The sequence below is a fragment of the Rutilus rutilus genome, assembly GCF_951802725.1.
Source record: "Rutilus rutilus genome assembly, chromosome: 19".
Taxonomy (NCBI): domain Eukaryota; kingdom Metazoa; phylum Chordata; class Actinopteri; order Cypriniformes; family Leuciscidae; genus Rutilus; species Rutilus rutilus.
Window position 1 is genome coordinate 32,301,277 of NC_140232.1, and position 20,934 is coordinate 32,322,210.

The following is a 20,934-nucleotide window of genomic DNA, read 5'->3' on the forward strand; positions in this document are numbered from 1 at the left end:
TGTATTCCAAGTCGTATAAAGTGATACACTACCATTCAAAAGTTTGAGGTCATAAGATTGATACGATGTTTTGGAAGAAATGAACGTTTATTCATCAAATCAGACTTTTCTTCTAAGCTTTATGTGAACTAACTACTGTTGTTGCTGTTGCTGAGAAACCCATGCCTACTTGAAACTTTGATTGTTTAAAACTTAATTTTAGGAAATTGCCCCATCAAATCTGAATGTTAAAGTCGATGAATTGGAGGAAGTTTAATGCTTGTTCTTTTCGTTGGTACCTCCACAAATGCTTGAGTCCTTTTTCATACATCAGTGATTATCAGGAAAGTATGAACACTCCCTTCAGATTTCTGTCTACCTTTTCTTTTCCCAAGAAGACTCTTGGACGCAACTTCCAATAATCAGTTCTGAATTATGTGGAAGCGCAAGTCAGCATTTCCCGCATTTCTTGAATGTCGTCGCAACCAGTAAAGGTCCTGCTGCCCCGGCCATAAGAATGACGAATGGCCCATTGTGTCTTGGCGGCCTGACTGATATTTATGTTTCATTTTCACCCTCACTTTCTCACCGTGATAGCTTCGCTCTCAGTCTCTCACAGGACTGCCACCCCTCTCCCCGATCTTTCTCGCACCATCATGAAAGGGGGAAGCAGCTTGTGTAGAACAATATGGCCTTCCTGTAATGTGTCAGGCCGATTGGCAGGGAAAGCCGGGTCAGCGTTGTGCAGGACTCTTATCAGAGGCCGGAGTGAGGTCATAAAACCCTGAAACTTATAAAGTACTCGAGGGACGTTTAGGTAGCTCTCGTTTCCTGCCATAGCAGTGATATATGCCGAAGAGCTTCTCGTATGGAAACGCCAGCGGCAGGTCTTGTCCGTATGAGAAGGAAAGCCTTTGTGACCGAACTGACGTACATCTGGGAGGAGATTTGTTCAGTCGAGTTGCATGCGATTCCCACAGGTCAGCTTGTTGGTGCGCTTGGTGGGTTGCATTGTTGTGTTTATGTGAATTTGAATGTTATTGTTGATGTTTGCCATGCTGCGATCCCCATCACGCTCATATCTCAGTCTCCAAACTGTCAAAGCTTTCCTCTCTTTGTCCTCTCGGTTGGCTCAATGGGAGAAATGTACGAAAGCACCAGCGAGCGTTGTGCAAGATTGTGTGGTTGCCAAACGTTACCAGCCTTGTTGTTTTTAAAACACAGTGGGGTCAAAAAGTCTGAGAGCACTTGTGAAAATGCATTATTTAACACGCATGGTTTCATTACAAATGATGCTATCAGCAGTGCAATTTGAGTGAAAATTTGAGAATGTCTTTGGTGTGTTTCTCTTTTATTTTTATTTATTTATTTTAAAAACAAAAGGGACAATACATATTAATGAACATTTTCACAAATGTAAATATGTCAGATTATAGCCTTAGGCTAATTTCCATCTGCAGACCCCCTGGCAGGTTGGTGTTACACACAAATTAATAAATACATACAGAGACACTATATACAGACTATATACAGAAAGACAAGGTCTTTTGCTTTAATGACATCAGCCCCGGCAACTACGTGAACAAAACTTTATGATCTTGTTCTCCAGCATGATTTGAGATGTTAAAAAGAGCGTCTTGAGCATCAGTGGAAGCATATACTTGTGTATATATATTGCAAATGTATATATCGCGATATGCATATCGCAACAGCCTGCAATAATCTGGGTCATGAACAAAAGACAATGAGAAATCCACTCATTCATATATTTAATTAATACAGTGAAAACTAAGCAGTGTTTTATTTTTACATTTGATTATTCAGTTTCTGTTGTTAAATAACCCTAATGTAGGATAACCTGAACCCCTAAACCCAGTGGTTTACACTGATGTTAAAATAACACTTCTTATGGCACAGTAAAACACTGATGTTCACTTTCAGAAGTTTAGGGATGTTTTCTTGTCACAAAAAGAATGTGAAACACATGTAGGTTATATAATTTTAAGTATATATTAAAGATAATTTAAGTTTATTTTACACACTTTAAGCATTATCGTATCGCATATCGAATATCACATTATTTACTGAGTTATCGCATTTTTCTTCAATATCGTGCAGCCCTAATATATATATATATTTAAAGCAGGAAATAAACTGATAAAATATAAAGATTTATATATATATATATTAGGGCTGTCAATCGACTAAAAATGTTAATCAATTAATCGCATGATTGTCATGAGTTAACTCGTGATTAATCGCACATTTTTTTATTTGTTCTAAATGTACCTTAAAAGAATACTTTTCAAGTTAGTAATACTCTAATCAACGTGGGCATGGATAAATATGGATGCTTTATGCAAATGTATGTTTATTATTGAAACCATAGTCAACATAGAGCATGAAGACCAGACATGTTTCAAAGGTCATATGTTTTTCAAAGAACTTGTTCATGTCTATTAGACACATGTAGAAAGAACAAAGAAATACCAGCTTCCCATTACTTCTCTTTCTTTACACTGAGCAATTAACACAAACATGTTTAGATTTTTGCATGACAGGGCAGCTCTTCTGAAAATGCTAAATGTACATTTATTATTTATTATTAGGCTACATTATAGTTTGTCTCTCTCTGTGCCCATTTTGATGAAGCTAAATTCTCAATAAAACGGTTTTCATTGGTATATTTTACTGTTTCTGTTGTCAAACAACGGAATGAATTTGAAATGGTGACTGAAACGCGACCCATTAAGACATAACCAGCTCTCCCTTCCAAGATGTTAATCTGCACAAAAATCCTGATAATCGAGCCGTCGTCTGATGAAATCAAATACACATAAGATAAACACAATATCTGTTTTGCGATTTCGGCTATACTTGCATGTAAAATTAGAGAAGCAACATCATATCTGTGTTTAACTGAATTAAAGCGCTGCTCCTCTCTCCAGCGCGAGACGCAGAGAGAGAGCGAGAGAGAGAGAGGCGCGCGCGCGTGCTGGGAGCAGTACCGGCGGTACCGGTAGATTCTCAGAAACTAAATAAGGTTTGGGCGCTTTGTTGAAGGGAAAAATCGCTAAATGGGTCTGCAATGTCGCTAAGTTGGCAACACTGTGTATCTCCATTTCTCCAACTAGGTTTTGGGCCACGGGTCAAACAGAAAATACGCGCTGCGTTAATCGAGCGTTAAAAAAAATAGTGCCGTTAATATGATTTTGTGTTAACGCGTTATTAACGCGCTAACTTTGACAGCCCTAATATATATATATATATACCATGTATATGGTTTTCAATGTTGTGTCAGATTTTCTGACCACACTGTATGTTTGTTTTTGTGGGCGTGTGGCCATTAAGCACAGGGCTTTGGTGTTAAACGTGTTGTTTACTGTATGTTGTCGGACACTGTTATTCGTGATGTGTTAAACCAGTGAGGTCACTTTGTTTTCAAGGCTTTCCAGTCTTTTCATTCATCTGATCTTGATATCATGTCTTCCTCAACTGCAGAAGTTAAAACTGTGAATATCTCATGGTTTGGGTTTTTCCGTGTCCACATTCCTCCCTTAAATGAGGGTGTGGATATTTATGTATGTTCTCAAGCAGAATGATTGCATCCTGGAATTGCAGCTCACGCAGCCCATATAAAACAATAAATATCCAGCACCAGTCACATACGCTTTCTGTGACCAAGACTTGACCTTTATTTAACACTTCAGATTTTCAGAATAGAGACTTGTAACACCTCCACTTAGTACACGGCACAATCAAATCCAGTTTGCGTTAAATAAACCTGGTTTTGAAGAAGCGTATTTAACACTTTAAAAGTGTTTCTGAAGTTCATTTCTTTTATAGGACACACAATGAGTGTTGGAGTGGTCACACTTTTGCATGCAAGTCTTTCAAACTGCAAAAAGGACATTAAACCGCCAAGAAAGTACTATTTAAATAGTCCATACAGCTTGAATAATTACTAAATAACAGTGATTAAATGGTGAATAATGGCTTACATCTCTGTCTGACTTGAAATATAGCGCACAAATCATATGGACTACTGTTATACTACTTTCATGGTGCTTTTGTGTCCATTTAAAGCTTGAAAGGCTCAATGACCAGTGTGATTCTTCTAAATTGTCATACAGGTTTAGAAATGCATGAAGGTAATTAAATATAAATGGTTTCTTTAAAGAGCATTTCTCTTCTTTGGAATACCAAAATGTGTTGCTGATAAAGATGTCTTCAGCAAGAAGTTACAATCAGCTCAAATTCTGCTGTTCTTATCCAATTGTTCATACTTTAATTGTAGCATCTGGTTGCCAAAGGCCTCCACATACACACACACATATTCACACACACTCATCCCTGACTGGAATTTGCTGGAGTGAGCTTCTCCTCGCATCCCGCTGTTTCAGAGACGCCGGATTAACATTAGTCCTGGTACCAACACACACAAACAGGTCCAAGTAATTGGTCAGTCCTGTTGAGTTTCTTTCAGAATTATATAAAACCCCTGTGTGTTTTTGCACGAATGAAAGGCCTTCACGAGCTGCAGGTAGCCAGCGGTTTTATCCCGAGACAAGGGATCACAGTTAAGAACTTCACGGCTTTTCAGTTTGACACGCTTTACTGCTGAATAGTGAATTTCTTTTTCTTTTTTTTTTTTTTTTTACATTATTTCATAACTGTTCATAATGCTGAGTTTTGTCATTTTAAACCACTAAGTAGAATCTGCATGATAAACAAAGTGTTTTTGTGTTAAAAGCAACGGTTTTAAACCGTGTAAAAACTGCAGGGAGTGGCTGGATTCAAGGTGCTTATTCATGCTGAAACTTGACTGTGAGAAACTACTGTTTTGCTCCCTGAAGTATAATCTCATAATAATTGGTCTGTAGACAGCAAAACTATATTTACCTTATTTTGATGTGTTATGTACTTATATAGTGCCCGTCCTGTTTGTGGCTCCTATTTTTGTGCAAGTGACCAAATGTTTACGAGCCTTTTTAGTTGTACAAGTGTTACATTATCCAACTAGTGCGCAGTTATCAAGATTGTGTCATTTAGAGATTCTTCTGTAATCAGGTCATTTTGTTTGTGACCTAGTGCACTGTTCCTTCAGGGCTCCAGACTAACTTTTCCACTGGTTGCACTGGTGCTACCAACTTTCTCAGTTGGTCGCACCAGCATATGATTTGGTGGCACCTTTTTTTTTTTTTTTTTTTTTTTTTCTACATGCCATGGGATTGAATAGTGCATTCATTACATGCATGCTGATGAATAGTGGTCTTAATCTGCATACGTAAGTTTAACACTGATGTAAAAAGACTGACAGTGACACAAGACCTCATGTTAGCAAAATGTTTTAATCTTTTAACTCTCAAAAAAACTAATGTATGTTCTTTAATGTTTGATTATCATTTTACTGTCTTCACATAGGGATGGGGATTGATAAGATTTTATCAATAATAATGCCACTGACGATTCTGCTTATCGATCGGATTCTTTAACGATTCTCTTATCGATTCTTGATAGCACTGTGTGGAAAAATATAGTCATATGCTTTTCAAAAAAACAAGTGGTTTTATTTATTTTAAAGCTTGAGTAAGCAAACTGTAGGCCTACTTTTTATGTAATTTATGTAATAAATAGAACCTTATTGTAAAGTGTTACTGATTAGTTATACACCGATTCAGACGTCTCCTGAGTTCACTGTTGGAAAGATCAGTTGTTTTAACCATTCATTAAAATTAATCGGTTCAAAGGAGTCATTAGTTCGCGAATTGGACGAGTTGGACGAGTTGTGTGATTATCCCAGCAGAAGGACATGGACATCCAAGATTTCTGTCAACACAGAAAACATTTCATCACTGGATAGGTTTTTTCGTTTATTTAAAGTGCGATTTTATGTCAGCTGAATGTCCGGAACGCTTTTCAGAGAAGATAAGGCAACTTATTTAGCACAATTCACACCCAGCGGTAATTCAGAAAAAAAAAAAAATCTCCGAATGCTCCACATGAAACTTCCGACCTTTTACCACCGTGTCGAATTATTTTGATTAATATGTGCGAGGGAGAGAGACGGGGTGAAGTCTTGTTTACACTTTCGCCTGGCTCCGAAGAGAGAGAGTGTGCTCTCTCTCTCTCTCTCTCTCTCTCTCTCTCTCTCTCTCTCTCTCTCTCTCTCTCTCTCTCTCTCTCTCTCTCTCTCTCTCTCTCTTCTCTCTCTCTCTCTCACTCTCTCTCTCTCTCTCTCTCTCTCTCTCTCTCTCTCTCTCATCTCTCTCTCTCTCTCTCTCTCTCTCTCTCTCTCTCTCTCTCTGCTCGTTCTTTCAGTTAAACATGCGCCCTGTCACAAGCGCAGCAGTTCATCTACATTACTCACCGATCAAATAAGACTTTGGCGGGACAAAAATTCACTTTGGCGGGCGCTAAAACATTTTCAATGCAGGAAAATTCATGCGTGAATTTAACTTAGTAGGCACCATGACCATGCACTCACACAAATGCGACCACATAAAATTTTAACTCGCACATTCTCAAAAAATACATTCAAAGCATTTTGGTTCCCAGAGTGCCAGATCCATGTTTAGGTGCTAATATTTACAGATGCAATATTTTAACACATTCAGATTTTTCTGTCCCATCTGTTTACATTCACAGTTCAGTTTTGTGCTGCATGAAGTGATTTGTGTGCATATATTGATCCATGCCGTGTTGTACAGTTGGGGAGCACATTCTTGTCTCTCAGTTGTTCCTCAAATGTGCTTTAAAATGTAAGTTGCTTACAGAGTGCTTCATAAGGACTGCTGCAACTAGCATAAAGATGTGAGCTTGTCTTTATATATCTACTTGTTTGCTACTTATGTTTACATTGAACTGCAAATTAAGGCACGTTCACACCAAGAACGATAACTATATTAGCATCCACACCGGGTGACGATATCGTTCTGTTTATTCTAAGCGCACTGCAGTTTTGTTGTCGATTTAAATGCTCAAACTCTTTAGAGTCGGATGGATTCTGATTGGCTGCCAATGTTTTTATTGTTCATTATTTATAGTTTCTCTTTGTCGTGGGGGTGTAATGGTACATGTATTCGTCCCAAACCGTCCCAGTACGTACGTCATGGTTCGGTGCATACAGTCAGACTACGAATACAGTCAGTCACAGGCGATCCACACTCCAATCCAGAATGGGGCGCACGGAGTAATGCAACGCTGTTTGCTAACCAGGAAAAAGAGTAGAATAAGAAGAGACGATCTATGCACCAACCCAATACAAGAGTTCAGATGACACGCAAGAGCTTGCTAGTAGCCTATACGCTGAGTTTCAATACGTTTTTGTGACGCTCTCCACAAACTTCACGGAAAGGAAACCGGGGCGGCATCCTTTAATTTACAAAAGAACAATGTTTTGTTTTTATTCTGAGTGTACACAAATAAAAATAGACCCTTTACAGTTTTGAATCTCTTATCTGTTTAGCCATAATGACAGAGCATTGTTGTTTCCGCTGTTATAATGAGACAAAATCATTTGGCATTGTGCCGATTGTGTCACTACTACAGTCCAGTGATGAAATATGCATGGAAATGGGAAGCCTCAGGTGCCGCTTCACTCGCTGTCTCCTCGTGGAAAGGTGAAGTAGGCTTAGATGTGGGCTAATTGGCACTTTTCTCTCCTTGCTCATCTTTCCATGGTTTCTTGAAAAAAAGCGTAAAATTGAACTTTGCATTCGGTTTACACTAAAGGAGTTACTGTACCAATAACCTCAGGGGGAGACTAAATGCTCCTCTTGTTAGTTGGAACAAACTGTAACTTGCACATACTGTCTGTCCAAAATAAATGAAAAGAAACCTAGCATTGGGGATTTTTTTTTCTGTTGTACCGAACTCATGTCGAACCGTGACCCCAAAACCGGGGTACGTACCGAACCATGACTTCTGTGTACCGTTACACCCCTACTTTGTCGTTATCATTATAGTTACCATCCCTTGTGTAAACGAGCCTTTAGACCCCAAACTTTTAAACCGTACTTAATGCGTTTTTTTCTTTATTCATGCATGCAACCAGATCTGATCTGTGCCCGATCTCGAGGGAAAATCAGAATTGGTTGACCATGTACATGCAGCTTGATTGAGCACTTGGCTGAAGAGACCAACTCCAACATCCAGCCCACACAAGCTTCCCCCAGTCGTACCCACAAATAGTCTTGCCCCGCAAACACATGGTCACGACTCATAATGCATCCTATGACAAACAAATTACAAGCATAATAGGTGAAACTCACTTCCCTTTTCAGTTCAGAGCCATGGAGAAACTCCCGTGCCATTGTTCCAGGCCAGACTCCAGGTGCCTCTGCCAATCGCGTGGACGTGCTGCCAATCCAAACACATTTAGCCTCAGAGAAAGACAGGGGGAGCTAATGATTGTGTTGAAGCCTGCGCCGATAACTCGCTTCAAGATTCTCGTGCTGGCAATAGATTCTTGTTTCCGTATAAAGTGAAAACTTTTATCATTGTGCCAGTGTGTGAAAGGTTCTTGATGTTTTGTTTAGGACATCGTTTGTTTTATTTATTATATCAGGGGACGAAGACGCTACTTCTCAAGAGGATTTTAGCATGCTGACAGATTGTTGTGCTTTTGGATGCTAACATTAACTGTCAGCACACTTAGAAAAGGTTGCATCTATAAATTCAATATTTTTGGTCATGTAAAACTGTAGTCATGAAAGAATTGCTTTTTGTACTTTTATTTGAATATTGGTCAATGTACTGTACACCAGTGTTATTTTAGTATTATATTATAGTTTTTATTTAATGTTGAATTAGCTTTTATTTTTAAATGAATAAATTATTGTAAAATTTTTGCTTTGTAACATTTCAAATTTTCATTTTGAATCTAATATTTAAAAATGTTTTTGCAACTTGAAGTTAACAAAAATGTTTTTAATTTAGGTAAGTAGTTAACAATAATAAAACACAGAGTAATACTTGTGCACTATTCTATGCTTCGTGTCGGCAAGTTCTTTGCCTCCACGTCGTGCATTAAAATCATTAATAGTGTATTATTTATGCGTCATTTGTAAGTAAAAAAATGTATAGAGCACATTTAAATTCAGCTTACACTGACCAAAGTGCTGTACAAAACAGTCATGAAATACAATCAAATATAAAATAAAATAGAGTAAAAATCAAAGATAACAGTTACTAATCCATAAATTAATAATCAGGAAAGGCTAAAGAATAAAGTCTAGATTTAAAAACATAAATAGGAGGAGTTGAATTGAATTGAATCCTAAAAAAGAGAGGAAGCCAGTGAAGAGAAGCTAAAATTGGAGTGATATGATCATGTTTTTTTGCACTAATTAACAGTCTGAACCATCTGTAAACGTGCCAATGAAGATTGAGGAAGACCATGCATGAATAACTTTTTCCAAGTCTTGAACGCAAAGTGTCGATTTAAGTCTAGAAATGATTCTCAATTGATAGTAGCTGTTTTTAACAAATTAGCTAATTTGTTTTCAAGACAAAGTTAACTTTGCATGTGACTTAGCATATGGAGTGAGATTGTCTAAGTTACTATCTATAGAGTTTCTGGTTTCGGAGGGACCAAAGATAATCACCTCAGTTTTCTCATTGTTAAGATGGAGGAAATTATTTGCCATCCACTATTTAATATCCTCAAGACAGTCCATGAGAGGCTTCAGAGAGTCTCTAGATTTTAAAGGTAGGGTAGGTAATCCTTTTTCTAAAAAAAAACCATTCCAAATTTGTTTAAACTGTCTTTATATACCAATACATAATTAAAATGTAAGTACTCTGAAAAAGAAAATATAAAAATCGAGTGACTGTAGACCTTTTAATCTGCAATAAACACAGCTCATTATTTCCGTTCACTCCACCCCCTCCCTTCTGAGCTCCTTCCAAAGCCACGCCCCCAAAACACATGAACGCGCGATGCCAAACGCTCAGGCTCAGCTGGAAGACGCATTTATTACCTGAGACGAGGAAGGAGCGCAGTACATACAGTGACATCATGTCAGAATCACATGTAATAAAATACCTAACTTTATCACTATGAATATAAACAAATAAGATTTCTTTTAGTACTCACTATTAAGCTAGCATATCGATAATGGTAAAGTTTCATTCGGTAACGAGCTATATTTATAAGGCAAAACTAAAAACAGGTTGCATTGATACACGTTTTTCCATTACCATCAGTTACACTGTGATGAAGGTGAATTTCGTGTAAGATTCATAACATATACGGTGTTTTGCATGTAAGAGTTTCCATGATGAAAACATTGTTGACTCTAATGAAGACTAACGTACACTCCGAGTCCGGAGACAAGTACCGCATCGTAAGTTCGAGGACAGGTCCGGGGTTGAGGGCGAAGCAGAGGAGGTCGTTCAAGAGTGCGGGCAGGGTCCGAGGAAGTAGTTTTTGCCTTGTTTGCCTTCGCTGACTGCATATGCAGGTGCTTTGAGCTGAATATTTCCGGGAACGGTGACATGTGATGAGTGCACGCAGGGCAGCGCGCGCAGTGGGGCTCGGGCACGAGACATGAAGGCATCTGATTGGTTCTTTACATTCGCACCGAATGGCAGTGATTGGTCAGAGTTTTTACTGTCCTGCAGCTGCTACAGAGGTCTGATTTTTTTCATTCCTTTTTCTAAACACATAATGTATTGACTACTCTCAGGATGGAAGGACCATTTCACCCAGTATAAAAAAAAAGTGTTTCTGAACAGGATTACCTACCCTACCTTTAATGGAAGGTGCATCTGAGAATCATCGATGAAAATAAATGTTCCATTTCCTAATTATATTACAGAGTGGAAACATGTACAGATTAAAGAGTAATGGCCCCAGAATGGACCCTTGAGGAACCCCACAGGAGAGGAAAAACTGGCCAGTAGCCACTGAGAGTGTATCATATTTAAGATATGACTCAAACCAGAGTATTTCAATGCATGTCTGAAGGATATCGTCATCTACTGGGTCAAAAGCGGCGCTCAGATCCAGTCAAATCCAAATTTAACCAGAATCAACCGCAAGTAACAAGTCATTCATCACTTTTAACAAAGCTGTTTCAGTACTGTGATAAGTTATAAAACCTGATTGAAATGGTTCAAGTACCCGAGTCGAATTAAAAACGGTAGGACAACTTTTTCCATAACTTTTGAAAGAGAGGGCAATTTTGAAATAGGACGATTTACATCGGCATTGGGCTTTTTAATCAACGGCTGGACAACCGCATGCTTTAAAAACGCAGGGACTGTGCCAGAGACTAAACAGGAATTCATTATTACTTGAATGCTAGAACCAGTAGTATCAAACGAACCTTTAATGATGTCAGAGGGAACAGCATCGTGGGGTGAAGTTGTAGACTTCATCTGCATCTCTAATTTCCTCAGGTCAGAGAAAGACCGGCTGAAAACTATTCAAACTTGAGTATTAGAGTGAGAATGAATAAGGGAGGATCCGATGCCATCAGTCTTTTCAATCAAAAAACCTCAAAAATCTCTCACATATATCAAGAGATGGTTCTACCTTATTAGAGATATCAGGATTATTGAATCTGGGGCAGTCTCTAGATTGAGTCTCCAACGAACTTCTGATGTGCGGCTATATTTAACGATCGTAAGTTATGATAGCATCAATGTATTAACCACAGATAGGCAGAATGCCAACTGGTATTTAAAAGCTGACGGGACAGACGGCAAACCGACAAACACATTAGCTCCCTAGGACGACTTTGGGACACAGCTACTGATTAGCCGCTTATAAAATTGTCAAAATATGTCGCTGATCTGCTTTTCTTGTTTCAGTTTTTATATACGGCCATTCCTTTCCTGTTCCTGTGCATAAAAGTCACTATTGTGCCATTTTTTTCTTTTGTTCATTGTGAAGCGACGTGTTTATTTTCCCATTTGGAGGTCAAGACAACCAAAAAATGTCAATATCTCCATCTGTCCACATCCCAGATTTGGCACGAATGGGAAAGATGGACCCTTATAAATCTTGCAATGTTGCTCACCACGGATTCTGTTTGATCAGAGGAAGCTTGTCTACAGTCGTGTTCCCCACGGGGCGCAACTGTGCCGTGTTTATTTGGACTCAGAACACGCAACAATGACACCCATGCAAACAATAACACACACGGTCCTGTCTCGCTGCGGTTCCTCGCTATGAAAACACGACTAATCATAACAGGAGGGGGTTTCTGTGAAGACCAGCGGAGCAGGAGCTGCTCTCCCATTGAATCGCCGTCCCCGCTGAGATTACATGAAAGCACTTAGAATGTCAGGAAGAGGCTTCTGGTGGCGTTCTGGGCGTCATTACGTAATGGCATTGTGAATGTGCTTCTTAGAAAAACAGCTTTGAAGTTAGAAAAATAAATCCTAATGTCTGATCCACCACAGGTGCTTCAGAAGTGCTATTTTTTTATATATATATTTTTGGCTTAAGCAATGCTGTGTTTTTCAATCTCATATTCTGTTTATTACTCACTTAAAAATGTTGGGTTAAAAATAACCCAACTATGGGTTGGTATGGCACCTTCCCAACTGTGGGTTATTTTAACCCAGTGCATTGGGTTAAACTTTAGTTGGGTTAAAATAACAGTTAAATTATTTATTTTATTATTTATTTATTTAGCACTGCTTCAGCTGTGAAAAGACCTTTGCTATCACGAACACCGTAAAACAGGCCTAATGCTAGATAGTGATTTCAGACTAGGCCTACTTAGTTTATTGTAGTAGGTAACTTACTGGTAGTACATCTGTAAACGGTTTCGCTAGTGTAATGTTTTAATTAATTACTTTATTACTGCTAGCGAGCTAACCGGGATGGCTAGGATTAATTTCCTTAGGACTAAAGGGAACTTTTATACTCAATTTTAGAATAATTATATTCAACGTCTCAGTACACAATACTTAATGTTCTATATACATAAAAACTATATGACTTACCTTTCATAATCAGGATGTAGCAGCAGCTTCTGTGTTGACTGTCTGTCACTGGACCGCTAAAATTTGAACCGTCGCTGCGGAAACCGTAGGCTATTTAACCCAACAGTCGGGTTATTTCTAGAAATTACCCAACGATTTAAAAAATGACCCAATTTTTTTGGAAAATAACCCAACATATTGACCCAATATGTGTAACCCAACGGTTGGGTTAAACAAATAACCCATCGTTTTTTACTGTGAATCTGGGAATATCTCCCACATTGCTTTGCATCATAGTTTTCACTGGTTCAGTTTGGTGTAAGGTGAAAATCTTGACGGATGTGTTCAGGTCATAGGGTAATTGGGGCAAGATGTGTTTCGGACAGATTGTATCTGTTATCTGACTGGCTCTAAACTCCTTACGTGTGGATCCAGTAAGTCGTTCCTGTTTTCAGCTTCAAAGAGCTTCCTCAGGTCTCTCTGAGAGCGCTCCAGATGACAACATGCTGAGAGAACGTTGAAAGTTGTAGTGTCCAATGAGTTTTTAATGCTTTTTATGTCCATGCCAGAAAGCCATGTGTGTGTATATATATTTAATTAATAATTTATTTTAATTTAATTAATTGTAAATGTAATTAGTTATTTTAAATGAACCATTTAAACTTAATGATTAATTTACAAGTATAATTAAGATGTATAATGTTTTAACTAATGATGTATATAAACGTACAGAATTTATTATAGAATTTATACATAATTTATTATTATGTAATAAAATTAAAATTTTACAAGTATAATGATTTTTCACGCTTATAATTCAGCTGATTCGATTATCAGCATGAACGTAAAGGTTTTTAGCTTATATAAATAAATGTGTAATACATTATCATACATATACTATTATTATATATATTTAAATTGCACTTGGTCCACAGACCTCTGAACGTATAGGTTTATAGCTTTTAAAAAGTTTTTATTTCGTGCAGATTTTGGATGAGATCAGTGAGCAAGGGATCCGGATCTACCAGCTTCCCGACGCTGATTCGGACGAAGACGAAGAATTCAAGGAACAGACGCGTGTCCTAAAGGTCAGAGGTCAAAGTTTTTAAGTTCATTATCAGCTCTGAAACACTGCCCGACCCCCCCAAAGGCTTTGATTAAAGTTGAACGAGTGTGTTTGTGTGCAGGCCAGCATCCCGTTTGCCGTCATCGGCTCCAACCAGCTGATAGAGGTGAAGGGGAAGAAGATCCGTGGACGCTTGTACCCGTGGGGGGTGGTGGAGGTGGAAAACCCCGAGCACAATGATTTCCTCAAGCTGCGCACTATGCTGGTGTGAGTACACACACACACACATACACACACGTTACCTAAACACATTTGACCTCCTAAATATGAGAAACATAATAGTAAAAACTGAAAAGGTGAAACTGTTTACATGACCATTTCCACCCTCTGAACCCGAGAGTCCAACAGAATGTTTTTGTTGCCGTTCCTTTTGAGACTCCCTGATGTAAATGAAACTCTTCACATGCCAAATGAGCAACAAGGGTTACTTAACAATAGAGCATTTGCAAAAACACTTTAAAAGAAGATAACAAGGACAGGGTGATTCGTACAAAATGTTTCATTCCAAAAGTAAAAAATGTTTTTGCATAAAGAAAATTAATCCAGTTTTATGACCATTATAATGTATGCATTTTCGACGCATTCTCTTTAATGTAATGCATCTGTATGATTTATTTATTCTCAATGGTGATTCTCATAAGTCATGAGTCTCAATACTGTATTTTAATGAGAAATGAACACCTTACAGTAAGGTTTTATTTGTTAACTATATTATTCAACATTAACTAACAACGAACAATACTTCTACATTTATTAATCTTAGTCAATCTTGGTAATTTTTACGTTTACTAATACATTTCTTAAGTTGTATTTTGTCAACATTTGTTAATGCACTGTAAACTAAAATGAACAAAAAAAGAACAATTAGAGCTTTACTAACATTTACAAAAATTAATGATTGCTTTAAATATATATATATATATCTCATGTTAACAAATGAGACCTTAATGTAAAGTGTTACTGAAAAACTAAATGCATTTAAATCAGCATACAAAATAAAAGGTTGAACAACAGACCCCACAGTGATGTACAAATACTTCAAATAATAATGTTTTAAGTTAGGGATACTTTAAATAATATTAATTAGTGAAGGGTTATTTTGCACTACATTATTGAGAAATTTTGGGAAATTTGATTAATTATTATGAATAGGTCTCAATGAAAAAAACTCTAATGGTGGTAAAATAGGCTGTAATTTCTTTATGCAAAAATATAGTTTTGATTTTGGAGGAAATATGTCCCGTGAGATATCTTATAAGACATAATTTGGGTGACTGTTGGCTTGATTTCTCCATTTGTTCTGCAGCGCCCTCTGCTGACATAAATCTGTAAGCTTTATGTGTGTGTGTGTGTGTGTGTGTGTAGAACTCACATGCAGGACCTGCAGGAGGTCACTCAAGATCTCCACTATGAGAACTTCCGTTCAGAGAGACTAAAGCGAACTGGCAGGTAAGGCAAATCAACAAACACAATCCCAGATTGTCAAGGGGTCATAAAGTGCCGTTTTCCAAGTTAATCACCGTTCTATTGACACCCGGCAGATATACACACATTTTACAAGTTAATAACTGCTCAATTGAAAGATTTTACAGTTGAGACCTAATGATCAAACATTACAGACTTGCTTATTTGATTGGTAAAATAGAAATAGTGCAGAACCTTAAATATTTCTGAAGCGATTTTCCATAAAACTTAATTTAAATTTGTCAAAATCCTACAAATGAGATTGTCTGACTCTACTGATCCCCACTACGCGTGAACGGAGTTTGCACATTTACGTGGTTAATAGGACTCTATATACATAATTTAATGTCTCCTGAATTTATAGCAATAATTTTTTTGTTCTTTTTTTTTGTTCTCAAAGCTAAGCACAACAAATAGCAGAACAAAATGTAAGCTGTCAGTAGCTGCGTTTCCATTACCCTTCAAATTGCGCAAATTGAAATTGCGAATTGAAAATAGGCCCAATGGAAACACATCAATTTAGCAAAAACTCCCATTTATCGCAAAAAAGTTTTTACGCTCGCATGAGGAGGTTTTTCAGGCAATTCAAAAAAGAAATATTTCGCAAAACTGCAATGGAAACAGTTTTTGCGCATTTACAGTCACCTGACGTAGATGACGCGGTGTGTTTGGACAGAATATGAGACGGAGTTATTTATTAAATTCATAAAAGACAGAAGAATTACAGGAATACTGGATTCTAAACCTCAAAGAAATGCCACAATCAAGAGCATAAAGCAGATATCAGGGAGAAACACCCAGAAACACCTCATACATGCCGCTCAAGTAGCCCTATAAGGGTCATTCCTTCCATTAATGCTTGGAAAACAGACATACGTCTCCTTCGATTAATAATAATGGCTAGTGCGGTGGCCGGGATATAGTACATAAACCTACCAACGTCCGTTGCCATGGTTTTTGGATTTACTTATTGCGAGAAGTAGTTTTAGTCGCATAACATTGGTTATGGAAACGGCGTCATTTCGCAATAGTTTTTTGACGACATTTAGAAAAAAATTGCAAAAGTTTTGCGCAAATCTGTAATGGAAACGCGCCTAGTGAAACGGGCATAACTCGTGTGATACGTCTGCTGTCTTGATCTGTGTCGTGTTTCAGTGACAGTTTGGGTTTGTCAGAGCTGCACAGTGAAACTTTCCCCGTTTAATTCTCACATTAATAGTATTTAGAGCTCCTAACTTAATAAATAAGCTGTTACTATGAGGAATGATTACTTAAAAATGTAAATCTGTATGCAGGTGCGAGGAACATCATCTAAATGAGATATTTATACCCCTCACGCTTTTGCTCAGTGTTGGCATGCAAGGGATTTGAGTGAATGTTTGGTGTATATTTGTGCTAAAACCATGTGTTCCAGCAGGGCGGTTGAGGAAGAAGTGATGGACAAAGACCAGATCCTCCTGGAGAAGGATGCTGAGGTAAGTCACAAACACATATGCATATCATTTTGACAATCGGTTCAAACTCTATAATAATATCTAATATATCACTATATATAAAAATTTTGTAATGTTTTTTTTGGAAAAAGTCTCTTCTGCTCACCAAGGCTGATGTAAATATACAGTAAAAACAGTAATATTGTGAAACCATACATATCGTCCATATCGTGCTTAATTTGTTTGCGATACTCTGGCCTATGGGAATGTATATCCCATTCAGGTGCGGATACAATCAGTGCAGTTTATAAACATGCATGTCTGCACAGGAAATGACATCAACTTCCTGCAGCACTGAACATAGAGTATGTACACTTACAATGTAAAGAGTGTGTGTATACAGGTTTAAAGGGATATTTCACCCAAAAATGAAAATTAGCCCATGATTTACTCACCCTGAAGCCATCCTAGGGTGTATAACACATTCTTCTTTCAGACGAATACAATCAGAGTTATATTAAAAAATGTCCTGGCTCTTCCAAGCTTGATAATGGGAGTCAATGACGTTGGAAGTCCATCAAAGCGCATCTATTCATGATTAAAGTGCTCTACACGGCTCTGCGGGGGTTAATAAAGGCCTTCTGAAGTGAAGCGATGCGTTCGTGTAAGAAAAATATCCATATTTAAAACTTTATCGACTAAAAGAACTAGTTTCCGGCAGACGGCCTACGCATCGATTTACGGCAAAAGAGTAACACTTGAACTTGACGCACAACGTAATGACGAACGCGGGATGTTTGAACCGCGAGAGGCGTCAATTGCCGTCATTACGTTGTGTGTCAAGTTCAAGGGTTAAGCCCCGTTCACACCGCCAGCGACTTTGTCGCTGTATGTCGCTAGTCTCTGTAATGTGAAGTCACTTGTGGGCGTTCGTTGTGCTGTCGCTCTAATGTTATTGGTAGACTGCACGTCTGGCCATATCTATACAAAACACCCTCACAAGTGATATATACATCTATATCGTTTCAGACTCCAGACTAGGAGTTAGGCTCAAAAGAAACGGTATGCTGTTGGGAGAGTGTTTTTATATATCCACAGCAGTGTTCAGTGGATTAAATCATTTAGCCTACTAGATTAACGATCGATCAATCAACAGATTAACTCATACTGTCATAAATTACTAAAATGTCATTCGAATTTGACAAATAATACATTTTCTTGTCCCTAATAGTCAGCATAATGCAGGGGAAACTGTAAAATGAACTGCAGCAGTGCTAAACTTGCATCATAAAATTACAACACCCGAACTAAATGTGTGAATTAAACTCGAGTTTCTTTTTCATGCATCATTTTATTATATCCATGTATGTGGTTACAGTCAAATCATATAAAACAGGGAAATCGCCCTCGAACTCTTGTGTCTGCCTGCACTCGAGATGGTGACGTGAGCTCCACTGAAAGTCTTCTTTCCTTTTGGTTGTCGCTCGCGAAAATCGCTTCTTATTTGCATAAAGTTGAAATTTCTGAACTTTTGTCGCGTGTCTCGCATCGCTTCACATCAGAAGTCACCAGCGCTCCATTGAAATGAATGGGATCATGTCGCTGCGTGTCGCTGGCGGTGTGAACGGGGCTTTACTCTTTTGGCGTAAATCATTTTTGGGTGAACTATCCCTTTAAGCTGGCACAAAGATAGTAAAACCTGAAATCAGCTACATTATGGGAAGCTGCCAAAAGCCCCAAAGAGGAAAACAGATTAATAAGCATGCTGAATAAAGTTTTAATTAATATGTAAAAGTGCAAATGTGAGCGTTAGGTTTAAGGGATAGAAAATATCATTAGCTTAGTTTAAAAATGGAAAGACTTCACCTAGATACAAAACAAACACAAGTGTGTTTTAAGCATCATCTTCATCATCAGTGATGTATTTAGAGGAGCCGTTGTGTACAGTATGTTCTCGAATTATCATGATTGTAGTGATTAGACCTTACTCAGAGTGCTGTGTAATTGTGTTTATGTGTACGTGTCAGTCTACACGAGGTGTAACAATGTTAGATGCTGTGCAGTAAAGTGTGAAAATACACAAACGCACACTTCTGATTGGAAATTTAGCTGGAAATAATATGTTCTCTATTGCACCAGATGAAGATACACACACATTTTTTTCCCAAAAAGTCAGGAAACTTTTCTACTTATTAATTATTATTATTACAGGTATTAATTTGTTTATATATGTTTTATATACATACTTTTTCTTCTTTTGCAGCTGAGACGCATGCAGCAGATGATCGCTCAGATGCAAGCTCAGATGAAGATGAAACCGGGAGACGACTAAGTGTGTGTGTGTGTGTGTGTGTGTGTGTGTGTGTGTGTGTGTCTGTCTGTTTGTATGTATGTTGTGGGAACAGGAAGTGCCATCTGACTGAAGGTTGCATTTATCCTACCCTTTTCTAAACACTATTTTCTCTTATCCCTCATGTTTATCAGATTGATGGAACATAATGTTAACGATGCCTAATTAATGTAACCAATCACTATCGCAGCTCCGCCCATATGAATAACCTCGCCACTGAAACCAACGGTCCATTATGATGTCGTTTAATCAAGTCTTTGTCCAATCAGGTTAGATGCCGTTAATAATTTATATCATGACATACTGACAATGTTCAGCATATGTTCATCTGTACATTGATCGGGGTTTGTGGTCAGCTCAGCTGTATTTAGACCCCGAAGGCATGATGTTTTTCTGTGCCAAAACACTCTTTTTAAGCTGCTTGGCTTGTACCAGTCGTGCTTTTCATGCATCAGACTGGCATACGTTTACCAGATGACCTCGTCGATACTTTATAGAGTGCTTGTGGATAAATAGGATCAAATAAGTGGATGTTGTACTTGTAGATGCACCTGGTCAAGTTTACAGTTTTATCAAATGGACAGGTTCATAATGGTGATGCATTCACAGGCATGAATTAATATCAAGAGTTTGTTTAAAAATGTTTGTTTGTGTTCAAAAAAAGCGGTCATGTGTGCTTAGCACTACGTTCTTGATGGAGACACATAGACTGAGATGCATGTCAAATTTCATCACAAAAAGTGGCATCACTATCAAAGAAAATTGTCTTGTAAATTGGTCAAGTCAAGCTGTGCGCAGGGCAGCGTTTCCCTCTAGTGGACGCTACGGGAAAACAAGCTGAAGTCCGATTGAAAGCACATAAAAGCTACTTTTGCCAGATTGGATCATGAAAAAACTAAGACTACAATTGGACAATCTCTTGACATCATGTTGCACTTTGTCAATAATGCAATATCTGATCAGTATCTTTTTTGAAAGGAAACATTGCACAATAAAGTTTATGAGTTCACCTTTCATATTTAGAAAGCGTGAATATAGTAATGGTACTAAAATGAGGATAAAGACAAGTTATGTTTATTGTGGACGCACTGGGTGTCAGTGGCTGTATTTTAATTCACAGAAATGCCTTAAAACTCCACTTAGATGCACACATTTGTAGGCTTTCTCTTCTTTTATACTTATATTCTCATGGTGTGGGGTTTTCTATCAGTTTCATTGCTTTTTTACTTTATTTACTACTTTAAACAATAACATCTACTGCAGAGGATTTTTTTGTTTACCAGCTGGTACGTTTTACTGTATGTTTTAAAAGTTCATTTTAACGGTCTAAGAAACGCACCATCATTTGACAGCATTGTAGTGAGTTATCTGCTAATCATTGATGTCTGCAGTAAACACACTGATTTTGTTTTGTTGTCTTTGTGGTTCAGCCCAGTTATTTTGACTTGGTTATCTCCTGTTTAGGCCCTTTTTAAAGAATTAACAGTTGTGCGGTACAGTAACGCTTACTTCCCTGTTTTACACCTTCCTTTTTGTACTTGCTCGTGTTGAGAAATAAATAACTTTCTGAGTCATTTGTTTTGAACGCTTTAATTTTCTGCAAGCGTGAATGTTTGAATTCACAGAAATGGTTTGTGTAT

The 20,934-nt window shown here is 37.8% G+C and overlaps 1 protein-coding gene across 2 annotated transcripts in view; it reads left to right on the top strand.

The window, feature by feature from the left end:
- LOC311278035 (septin-2) overlaps positions 1–20,868 on the top strand; it is a 39,746-nt gene extending 18,878 nt beyond the window's left edge. Inside the window, exons 8-12 of one of the 2 annotated variants that reach the window (XM_084388598.1) lie at positions 13,908–14,009; positions 14,109–14,254; positions 15,413–15,496; positions 16,926–16,986; positions 19,208–20,868. In XM_084388598.1, the coding sequence (XP_084244724.1) occupies positions 13,908–14,009; positions 14,109–14,254; positions 15,413–15,496; positions 16,926–16,986; positions 19,208–19,276 (462 nt within the window). In that variant the 3' untranslated portion in view covers positions 19,277–20,868. The remainder of the gene's footprint in view (positions 1–13,907; positions 14,010–14,108; positions 14,255–15,412; positions 15,497–16,925; positions 16,987–19,207) is intronic. The other variant, XM_084388599.1, reaches the window with a different exon arrangement.
- Positions 20,869–20,934: the final 66 nt, after the last annotated feature.